The sequence below is a fragment of the Notechis scutatus genome, chromosome 1 (genome assembly GCF_049901735.1).
Source record: "Notechis scutatus isolate UNSWTSFEM ecotype Mainland chromosome 1, rNotScu1.2, whole genome shotgun sequence".
Classification (NCBI taxonomy): domain Eukaryota; kingdom Metazoa; phylum Chordata; class Lepidosauria; order Squamata; family Elapidae; genus Notechis; species Notechis scutatus.
This window is the reverse complement of record NC_142009.1, coordinates 117,801,566-117,813,640: the sequence shown is the minus strand read 5'-3', so window position 1 is coordinate 117,813,640 and position 12,075 is coordinate 117,801,566. Positions and strand designations below refer to the sequence as shown.

At 36.5% G+C, this 12,075-nt stretch overlaps 1 protein-coding gene across 4 annotated transcripts in view; it reads left to right on the top strand.

The window, feature by feature from the left end:
- BCKDHB (branched chain keto acid dehydrogenase E1 subunit beta) overlaps positions 1–12,075 on the top strand; it is a 71,624-nt gene that overhangs the window by 8,003 nt on the left and 51,546 nt on the right. For all 4 annotated transcript variants that reach the window (XR_015745444.1, XM_087944265.1, XM_087944259.1 and 1 more), the window contains exons 6-8: positions 380–488; positions 6,360–6,457; positions 6,799–6,909. Coding sequence is in view for 3 of the 4 variants with exons in the window: in XM_087944265.1 (XP_087800391.1) it covers positions 380–488; positions 6,360–6,457; positions 6,799–6,909 (318 nt within the window). In the remaining variant the exon portion in view is untranslated. The remainder of the gene's footprint in view (positions 1–379; positions 489–6,359; positions 6,458–6,798; positions 6,910–12,075) is intronic.

Here is a 12,075-nt window from a genome sequence, read left to right as displayed (position 1 = left end):
GATAGATAGATAGATAGATAGATAGATAGATAGATAGATAGATATGCATATACTACTTCTTCCATAGATGCAATCCATCTATATAGTGCTATTTGAGTCTATGATCCAGATTGAATACTGTAATTACCCTGATAATGTAACTTGGTGCCACCAATCTCCCTTTTTCTAATTCAGTTTAACAACTCTTTAATGCCTGGTCATTTATTTAACCAGATAAAATTATTTGCCTTTTCCATTCATTTGGCATCTTTTCACTGAGTCTTATTGGGATAATTTGAAATAGGAAATTATCCCTTGGAACAATGTTTATTTTTTTGCTCTTGATATTTTTCCTAGTCAAGATAATCTCTAACTTCTTTGTGTATTCATTTTCTTGAAGATTGTTGTTCCAAGAGGACCTATTGAAGCGAAGGGACTGTTATTGTCATGTATAGAAGATAAAAACCCTTGCATATTCTTTGAACCTAAAATAATGTACAGAGCAGCAGGTAAATTCTTCTCATTATATTCAAGACAAAAAAAATAACCTACATCTTATTTACTCACATGATGGTAGAAACATAGGATGCATGAGTTGAACAGACCTTATACAGGATATCATCTAGTTCAATCGTTTGCTCAGTGCAGAATTACTAACCATCTCTAATAATTGAGCATCTCGCTGATTGAAGATTTCTTCTCACTGTATTTAGTGTTGGACAAACAGTGCAGTGCATTTTCTAGTATTATAAAGTCATTGTTGTATTGTGAGCTACAAACAAGTGTGGAATCTCAATTCTGATATGATCTGTCCCCTTCAGTGTCCAGTGCAACATATCCCACCAGCTCCCCAACCTTCTAAGCAACTTCCCTTTTTCCTGTGTCTCCCCTCAACTTCTGATGACTTTGCTGTTTTCTCCTTGTCTTCTTCCCATACCTTTTCTATCAAAATTAAAATAGTTTTGTTCAATGCAGTTTTGGTTGGTTATTGACTACCCAAAAATAGCTATTTCTGTGCATGGAAAGGTTCATGTTTGGAATGCGGTATGGAATGCATGTGGAATGCAGAATCCCTAACTTCTGTCAAATGAAAGGAGAAAATAAAACTGAATCCCCCCAAAATTATAATAGGTCATGTAGTCATGGCTGATAATTTGCAGTTAGTTTCATTGAGTTAAGTTGAATTTGCATTCAACTTAATTGAATTGACATTTGGTTGAATCTGCATTCAACCAAAATTCTTTCCCTAGCTTGTGAGGTATAAAATGTATTGCAAGAAGCATATATTTGTGACCTCTTTAAATAGCTGTGTGATTTTATTGTTGAACAGTACTGATTTATGCAAGACAGGGGACTTACATTATAAGGACATTCTTATGATTTTAGTACTTATAACACAAATTTGGGGTATTAAGAAACTGTTCTGCTCAAATATGACAATTCTTTTTCAGAAATTAAATAACAGAGGGTTTTCAAATGAATTGTTCAATGATTCAAAAGCAAACAGTGGTATTCAGAGGAAAAAATGAGTCATCTTGACATTATCAGGTTTAAATTTCTTGTGGAGAATTTGTTCTTATGACCTTTTCAGCTTCATTTAATTCCACCTTATATGACATAAATAGTATAGAAATAAGTGATTTGCATCAGTGGTTGTTATAGTGACATGGCAAGTAAGATTAAAAACAACCAGTTTTTCAATCAGTGTTCAAAATGTCCTGTCACAAGATCTACACATGTTTTCCTACTACAATTAAGGCTTAATAGAATTAAAACTCATATACTGCAATACGTTTGAATTAGCAGCTGTCCTTATCTAAGTATCTGTGAATGAATATCTTAACTTATCAGGATAAAGATGTACGTGTCTGATAATAACATTTATTAACATATAAATGAAATATAAAATATATTTATAATTAAATTTTCACAAAATATTTAAAGACCTGAATGAAAATGACAATTATAAATGAAACCTTTATAATGTTTCCAAATGATGAGAATGTTATTCTAAATGGAAGATACACAAAATATACAAAGCAAACAAATTTAAGTAAATAGCAAGCGTAAAATAATTGAAAACATTTAAGATAATTATGTGAAGGTTAGAAAAAATTGACTTTTCCTAAATGTTCTAAAACCAGCTAGCAAGCTAGTACATTTACTAAAAACTTTCCAGAACTAGAATCTCGCAATGGTTGTCTTTTTATAATATATTGCCAATTTAATATTTTTTAAACAGGACATTTTCTTCAATATATGAATAGACTCTTTTTCAAAGATTATTAGATCGTCTCCTATAGCTTTACTGTATCAAGAGACTGAGTGACAATTACATTCTTAATGCTTACAGCAAAGAAATAAGTTGTCTACGGATTTACTGTGATAGCACAAGTGTTAGAATATTGGGATATATATCAGTATGCTTCATAGTGGCCTTATACTATATGAACTCAGTATGATCAAGGTAGGGATGAATTGTGGATGAATTGTACAATTATAGGGAATGGAGTGCCAACTCTTATGCACTTCCATAAAATGCAATTATGCAAGAAGGCATAATCTCATCAGGGAATTCTATCAAGGGATTTAGGAAATTCACTTCTTGAAGTCTGACTGGACATGTCCCTTCAAGCCCAAGATTGACTTGAAAGAAGGATGCAGATTGTGACTACAGGGACTTCAATTTGTAAACTTCTTATGACATACAAAGAATAAGCACAATCTTTGTAGACTGTACTAGATAAAATATAAAATCTTGATGTCATTTTCCTCAATTTCTGAATTTTTGTACTCTCACCCTAAGCTAAACTAGTTTTTGTTCCTGAATAGTAAATGGAGTATGATGGTTCAGTGAAAATTTGATCGAAAGTTTGCATCCTTGAAAGACACCTCCAAAGATTAGGAGATTGCCATAAAATATTTTGACTGAGAAAGTTTAGTAGGTGAGCCCCAAGAAACAACTGGTTGGAGGAATACCTCTTCTATAGCAGAATGAAGTTGAGAGGAGGGGAAACAAAAAAATTCAGTTGACAGTTGGCATTGGCTTTTAAAAAATTATCAATTGGAAGCAGTAGCCTTGAGAAGAGGGAAAGTTAGTGGGTGCCTTGTCTTTCTGAAAACGTATCTATCTCTTGCATGCACATAAACATTCAGCAGATAAATAATCAGAAATAGCAAAAGCACTTAGACTTATATACTGTTTTGCAGTGCTTTATAGCCCTCTCTAAGTGGTTTACAGAGTCGGCATATTACCCCCAAGAATCTGGGTCCTCATTTTACTGACCTCGGAAGGATGAGTCAACCTTGAGTGTGGTGAGATTTGAACTGCCAAATTGCAGTCAGCTGGCAGTCAGCAGAAATAGCTTGTAGTACTGCACTCTAAGCACTGCGCCACCATGGCTCATAGGACATTATGTTAGACAGTTCTTTCATTGCTGCTGGCTTTCTGCCATTGCTGTTAGATCTGTACCCCCATTCATAAATTGTAATATTAGTATACATCATGCATATACTTAATTTCTTTCTTTCTTTTTTTTTGTAAATTTTATTTGAGTTTTCACAAAAAGAAAAAAAAATACAAGTAAAACATCTTTTTTGAAAGTAGCGTAATCCCAGGTTACATTTCTTCATACAGACACAAATTCAGGTTCATGCTCATTTTTATATTCTATTCCATATCTTATTACTATTTTACATTTTCTGCATAGCTTCTCCCCTCTTTTAATTTTCTCAGTTTTATTTTAATTATCTCATCTCAATTCAAATCATTGTATTTATATTTTTTGTCTGTCCTGTTTCAATTATCTATTATCTTTTCTCATTAAACAAAATTTCTCCTGTAGTTACTGATTGGAGTATGACGCCTTTATATCTTTTCCCTAAAGTTATAACATTCAATATAATACATAACTTCTATTTGGATTCTGCTTGGTATATTCTTAAAATACACACTGTATTCTTAAAAAAAGAAAAAATTATAAATGTATACAATTAAAACAACTTTCCATTCCAATTCAATTCTATCATTAATATTAATATTCATTAAAGTCTTAACATCTTTAACATTACTTTTCAATTAAATATCATACTTCTATGGGAACAATTATAAGCTTTCCATAGTTAATTCCCCTCCCCTCTTCACTTATATTTTATAAAACATTAACTAATTAAAATATTCCCATTCCTTCCTAATTCAATTTTCTCATTTATTTTATTTCACTTATTTTATTAACAAACATTCCACTAAATTACACTAACTATTTTATCCCTCATTTTAATCATACATTGTTTCCAATTTTCTAAAGTTATTTCTATTACTAATATAACAATACAATCTTATGTACCTTTACAGAATCCCCCTTTCAGTTAAATTTTCACCCATTATCTCTAAATAGGTCCTGTTTCTTTATATCTTGCTCCGGACCTTTGTAACTTCTTTTCCTTTCCTTCTTCCTCTCTTCTTCTCCCTCCCCTTTTTACCCCTTTGTCTCTCTACCTCTATTTCTCTCTTCTGTATTCCCCTTTTCTGTTGCTTTCCAGTATTATACTTATTTTTTGAATTATTTTTCTTTTCTTTGGTTGTTCTTTTAAGTCTTAAATTCTCCATTCTCTTTCCCCCCTTTCCTTTTTCTTCCCCACATAAAATTACTTGTTCATTAAAGATGGCTTCTTCTTTGTCCCAGTCTTCTTGTTTTGCAGTCGTTTCTTGTTGTTTCTCATAGTTCCAAATCTCCATTTCTAAGAATTGAAAAATGAAGCCAAAAGAACTCTTCCCTTCTTGTGCCTCTTCTTTGTACTTTTAAAGTTCCATTTTCAATTCATCCAGAAGTGGTGCCATTGTATAAATTTTTAAACAACCACCCAATTGATTTTAGTCATTCAAATATAATAACCAAGAATCCAAAGATCACCAAATAATCCAAATACACACAAGCTGTTTCTTTTTGCTCTTTTTTTTCACTTTCTCTTCCTGGGGTTACTATTTAGTTACAAAGTTTCAGTTAAAATGTATCTTTTAGAAGTCTTGTTGAAGTTTTACTGTAGATTCTTTTTAATTCCAGGCAGTCTCCTCCCTCTTCCAGATCCTGCCCTTATTCTTTTTCTCTCCCTTCCTGCTTATGAAAAAGAAATTTTTTAATGTCCAGAAATCTTTATTATCCCTTTGGCATCTGGTTTTATTTTCAGCTTAATTGCCTATTAATGTCAAAGCAGATTTTTCCGATTTCTTATTTAAGTCTCTCAGTTGTCAGTATAGGGAAGGAGAGAGAAGAAAAAAAAGCCAAACCTTTCCCTTTTCACTTTCCTTCGCTGCTTCCGACTCTTCTTTGGGAGCGATGTTATTTTTTGAAAGTTTAAATTCCAGGGTACCTTAGTTGTTGCTTTTACAATTTAACCCAGTCAGCCAAAACTTTCACTTCTTATCTTCCTCCTGTACATTCTTTTCTGGTCGAGTTCTTTTTTGTGGTGGCCATTTCTGACCACCGCTGCAACTGCCTTCGGGAAAGGGAGTAATGGCCAGCTGGGGAGAAGAGATGCAACTCTCCTCGACCCTGCCGGCGGTCTCCCCCCTCTTTACCACCTCTACGGGGTGGCTTAGCCCCAAAATCAGCCAGCTCGGGGCGCTCCAGTGGCGAGCGCAGACAGAAACCGTGCACGATCACGGATTTCTGTCTGTCGCCGAAGAAACTTCCTACCGGAAGTCTGATGCATATACTTAATTTCTTGTTATTGCGACACCCTGTTATTCAGGCTGAATTATAATACAGTCATAGAGATGGCCAATTATGCTTGCAAAAATGGGATCTTGTTGGATTATTTCTATATTTTTGTTTGGTTATTACTGCACTATATTTGAATAATTGTGAACACAAACAGGTGTTTTTTTTTGGTTTATAAAGGCATTTATTTGCCTGCTAAATTTGTAGTGGGTTTAGTTGTTGCTTCCTTTCCCCAAAAAACTTGGATTTCATCCAACTTTTAAGTGTGGTTAAGTTTTTCAATAAATTTTATGCTGTTCTACTAGAAGTAGTTTTCTGATTCAAGGGAAATTCCTAAATTATATCCCTGGGATTTATTTTTTATTTTTTGCACTCATAGTTTCAAACTGGTAATAAATTGCACAATGACACAAGTGAATTAACTTTTATCTTCATACATTGCCTCTGGATTTCTGATTCTTCAGAATGGAACTTTCCTAGTGAGTTCTATTATAGCTATGGCTCTGAATTTAGCCATCTTGCAACAGGGATGGGGAACATGCTGTCCCTTCAGGTTTTGTGAGCATTCTTTCAACTTCGCACATGCTGATTGCAGCTGCTAGAAGTTGTAGTTCCGTATCTTTGCTCTACTATAAACTTCATTGCTTTCCTTTTACTCAGTGGAACAAGTCCCTGTGGAGCCTTACTCCATCCCTTTGTCTCAAGCAGAAGTGCTTCAGGATGGAAGTGATGTAACTTTGGTGGCTTGGGGTACTCAGGTGAGTAAGTTTTGTTAGGATTTGAGGAAGAACACCCCCCTAATATTTCTTACTAGTTCCTACTATTACTTCCTAAAACTTACTTTACCATTATCACTTTATTGGAGTGTTCATCTGGATAGTGTTGCTATTTGAAGCAATCACTTCAACAGATATTTATGTTTCGTTCGGTCCTCCATTATGCGTGTATGTAAATATTCTAGAATATTCTTCTAACGAAAGTGATGAAAATTAAATAAGACCCAAATAGATAGGATTAGAACCAGAACATTAGTGAGGCTAAGGTCTTGTTGAAATTCATGATATCTAAAGTTTATTTCCTGCTTTCTCTTAATACTTAGGTTCATGTTATAAAAGAAGTAGCAGTTATGGCACAAGAAAAATTAGGTGTCTCCTGTGAAATAATAGATTTGAAGACGATTTTGCCTTGGGATGCAGAGACTGTGTGCAAGGTAAGTGTACATATCACGTCCACATATCCATTTAATCAAACTCATTTATAATGATCTGATTATTATACAATAGTAATATATAAGATTGATACAAAACGTGTTGAACAAATCTCTGTTGTTTGTATATGGAAATCTATGGTCCAGGGAAACCAATTTTTTAGGAAAAATATTAAATGTGGCTTTTGAAGAGGGATTTTGAGCCTTTAATTACCCCCCTCCAAGAGTTGCAAGTGCTGTTTCTGGCTTGTGAACAGTTATCTATAGGGATGTTGGGTTTATTTCAGTCCCAAATATGAAAGAATGTAGACTGGGCCTTTGGGAATGTGGGGAAGCATCTTGGACGAGAAGTGAAACATCTTCAAAGAAAAACCAGAAAGTCCAGTTGCCTCTTGAAAAAAAACACCTTTGGGAGAAACATGACCTGGATGACTGAGAATCTCCAGATATTTGTTACAGTTTTTTTCTTCTAACATTACAAATAGTATAATCATGTTCCTACCACTAGAGGTCTCTGTTACATCAATTAAATCTGAGTTTTAGATATGTTTTACTGAGTATTATTTTCTAAAAGCTGGCTCTATTTTTTTTTTCAAAATAATTTGAGAATTTAATCTCTGTTTCATAATTTGAACTGTTTTTGCAATAATTTGATGTTAGTAATATATTATCAAATCTCAAGATAAGGATGAATAGGCCACCAGTAGATCATGAGTGCACTCAAACTGATAGCTATCCATCTGTACTGAGTATTAATTTGAGCAAAGTTATATTACATTTTATTTCAGTAAATTTAAACTTTATTTATTCTTGTATTCTGTACCCTAACAGATTGCTTCCACTTATTTTACTATCTAAGAAAACTTGTTTGAAATTCTTTGTAATAAGAAATGTCCTCGTCCGATGAAATAAGTCAGTGCTGTTGATTTAGAAATGTGTTTTCTTTTTCAATAGAGATAAATAAGGGGCTGGATCCAGTTGTAGTGCTAGCCATGATTTCCTTAATTGTGTTTGAATAAATATGAAATCCAACTCCAAACTTAAGAGGTAGTCCTTGAATTACAACCATTTGTTCAGCGATCGTTTGAAGTTATGATGACACTGAACAAAGCAGGGGTGGGATTCAAATTTTTTAACAACTGGTTCTGTGGGCATGGCTTAGTTGGTGGGCATGGCTTAGTGGCCATGTGACCGGGTGGACATGGCTTGGTGGTCATGTTATTGGCTGGGTGTGGCCAACTCAGTATCACTCACATCGAGGAACGCATCTCCTCGCCTGGCCTCTCATGACTGTGGGGATGCTGCAACAGTCATAAGTGTGAAAAATGGTCATAAGTCACTTTTTTCAGTGCCATTGTAACTTTGAATGGACACTCCACACAAGCAAAGTACCAGCAAATGAGGGGGAAAAACTCCAGAGATGTTCCTGAGACAGGAAGTCTAGTCCTGCCAAGAATGTAATAAGGGTCAACGGAGAGACAGTTTCTGTAAGCAACACCAGAATGTTTCCTTCCTGCCTTCCTTACAGGATTAGGCCAGTAATTTCTTCTAACAACCGGTTCTCCGAACTGCTTACAATGTTAACAACAGTTCTAGCAAATAGGTGTGAACTGGTAGAATCTCACCCCTGGAACAAAGACACTTACAACTGATTCTCAAAGTTCTGGCTATTGCAGTACCCCCGCAGTGACATGACCAAAATTCATATACTTGGCAACCAGCCCACACTTATGACCAGTTGCAGCATTGACAGTCACATGATTGCTGTTGCCGACCTTCCCTGCTGGCTTCCTGCAAGTGCTCTCTTTTCATGCACATACATCCACCAGCATCCTCCTTCCTTGGGCCTTCCTCCACTTGCACAAATACATGCATCCACCAGCACCGTCACCCTTGGCCTCCCTGCACTTGCACATAAGCATCCGGTGCCCTATTTTCTGGGCTCCCCCTGCATTTCCACACATGAACACATGCAGCCCACATTTTCTTACCCCAGGCTTCCTGAACCTGTGCTAAACTGCATCACCCCCACCCCCAATTTGCACATAGCCTGTGCTGGGCCTCCCAAGGCCTCCCCCGCATCCCTGTTGCAAAGGGGGAAGGGGGACTCCTTGCCTGGGATTCCCTTTCTTTCCCACTTAATGTGTCCTGGAGCAGGCATGATATTCTTCCGATTAACTTTCCCCCCCTTCTTCTCCTCCTTCCCCTCCCCTCGGAGGCCCTGAGTCAGGAGTTGCTGGCGCGGCTCCCGCGCAGCTCCAGTCCCGCGTTGCCTCAGGAAGGGAAAGGCAAGGAAGAGCCCGGCGGCGCTTTGCAACGGCAGCAGCGGCTCCTGGTTTTGCCTTTCCCTTCCCGAGGTAACGCGGGACTGGAGCCACGTGGAGCTGTGCCGGCGGTAGCAACTCCTGACAGCCCCAGCCGGATACCTGAGCGGAGCCCGGGCGGTGCGAGGGAGGCCGCTGAGCGGCAGGAAAGGAGCTGGGCCAGCCACAGACCAGCCTCCGTGCAACACGCCACCGCCCGGCCCTGGCGAGGAAAGCAGCGGGCGCTCCCGGGCGCGCGGCGGGGGTCTCTTTTGGCCGGCCCCGATTTTTTTCAGAGCAGAATATCATGCCTGCTGGAGTTAGAATGACAACTGGGACTGCCTGGATTGCCCTTGCTAAGCCATGTGATACCTTGCTTTACAACTACAGTGTTTAGTGACAACAATCTGGATCTCAGGTGCTGTTGTACCCAAGGATATATGATGTATATAATGCTAATCTGTAGCCATGATTCACAAACAAGACTGGCTGAGCTCACAGAATGCACTAATCAAAAGTCTGGATTTCATATTTTGGCTTAGAATGGGAACAAGCATGATATTAGGGGAAACTGTATTCCACCAAAAGGAAGAAAGTGGATGAGGGGGCTTGTCCCTATGTTCCCTAAGATGATGTAGAAGCTCCCATCACTTGATGAGGGCATTGCATTTGAGACTAGGTAAGGTTCTTTTAAGAGCTTAGTAGCAGTAATCCTAGCAAGAGCTGATTAAATTGTTTGTGGCTATAAGCAGAGCTCCTCATATAGGAAAGGCTCTAACTGGAGCAGAAGAAGATGATTTTCCCAAGCCACAATTGCCACCTGCTTTTCAGGTTGGTCCTCTGAGCCCAGAGGATTCCTCAAGTTATAAACCACTTCTTCATGGAAGAAGTGTCACATTGTCTGGAGTCAAAAAGTGGAGCATCTCTGTCATCAAAAGGCTTCCGAACCCATAGCTCAAGATTACTCAGAGCATATTAGTTGAAATTCTTAGCCTGTTTTGTAGTTATAATTATATTCTTAATTCTAGGTTTCTCTGAAGAATGAAAAGGGAAAACACAGTAATTCTATAATTTAGTTCTATAAAAGCATGTCTGCATCCAGCTCAAGTTGTCATTTTCTTCCAGATTTTTCTACACAAGTCATTTTTTTAAATTTGATAGAGATACATGTAACAGTCGGTCAAATGTTGAATTATGGTGAACAAAAATTGGCAGGTGCCTGCCACAATTTAATCACATGCCAAAGTTTGCTGTATTCCAAAAACACTAGATGATGGAAGCTTCTTAAAACCCTTTAAAAATGTATGATTAAGGGTAGGAAGAGGTTCTTTGCTTTTTTTAAAAAAAATTGAATTGGGATAACATTTACATTTGAGACTTTTTTTCTTTGTAAATGATGGTGGTGAAACCAACTTTTTCTTGTTCCCGGTTCTCCATTTCAGCTTGTGATTCCACTGGCACGAGTTATACTTTTTTGTAAGAGAATTCATGGACATAAATAAGCTAAACACAATTTAAGCTTTGCTGAGTCTATGTTGATTTGTGGGAATTGGAAAATGCATTGCAGAATGAAGAGATATTATTTTAACTGTTATAGTTCAGGGCAGGGATAACTTTCCACAAAATCAATACAAATGTAATATTTTTGCAAATTTATTCTGGTATAATATTTTTGAATTGTAAATGTAACCATAGTATTTTTGTTTTTGTTACTTGTTTTATTTTACAGAGCTACTTGCAATTTTTGAGAAAACATTAATGATCTTAAAGTGTAGTATTTACTAAACATACATGCAGTATAAATAAGATAAGTATTGTAACAAACTTATATATGAGAAGGTGAGATAATTATTGTGACATTTTTCCTACCAAATATTATGCATAATTTTTTTTTTGTGGAAAGACTTGAGTTTTTCCCCTTAATCTAGGCATATGTAAAACTATAGAAAGGGAGAAGAATTTGTGTAGCTGAAAGTAATTTGGTAATCTTCTATGTGTTTGTTGTACACTCTCAACACTTTTTTGATTAATTATCCCAAAAATCAGTGGGGAAAGCAAGATTAGTTGCTAATTGCATCCTCTCTTCTAGCAATACAAAATCAAATTTTTGTTTTTCTTTCCTTTGGAAACCTCTAGTACTGAGACTGAAAAAATGAGATGTACATTAATTATGCAGAGAAATATAGGATTATATACTATAATTTCTATTCTTTTTCATTTATATAATTTCATATATCAATACCCTTTTTATTCTCAAAGCAAAGGAACTGTTCTTAAACCGTTTAGGTGTGCATCAGTTTATATATTACCTAAATTTATATAGCCACCTACCTCATATATAGGTTTCTGAACAACTTACAAAAAATTGAAACAAAAATGAAAGCAACAAAAAGAACAATACAATTTAAAAATGAGGAAAAAATATAAAAGCATATTAAAACATAATAAAATCTATAAAACAGCTAAGATAAACCTATTCTTTAAAACAATCAATACAACCACTGTACCGACTCCATTACACTCCTGTTGGTAAAACCTTGTCTTCAGAGCCTTACAATAAAACGGCAGGCTCAAGGCCAATCTCATCTCCAGGGAATCATGTTCCACAAAGCAGGTGGCACAGCAGAATCAGCGCGCTTCCCGAGTCCACCAGACAACACTCTTTGACTGATGGTACCCAAATATGCCTTTCCTGCCAGACTTGATGGGATGGGTAAGTGTAATTGGATTGAGGCAGTCCCTCAAGTAACCTGGTCCCATGCCATGTGGGACTTTAAAGATCACTACATTTACTGAATTAAACTCAGAAACAAACTGGCAGCCAATGCAGCTCCTGGAGCAAAAAAGTATAATGTGTGCAGATCAT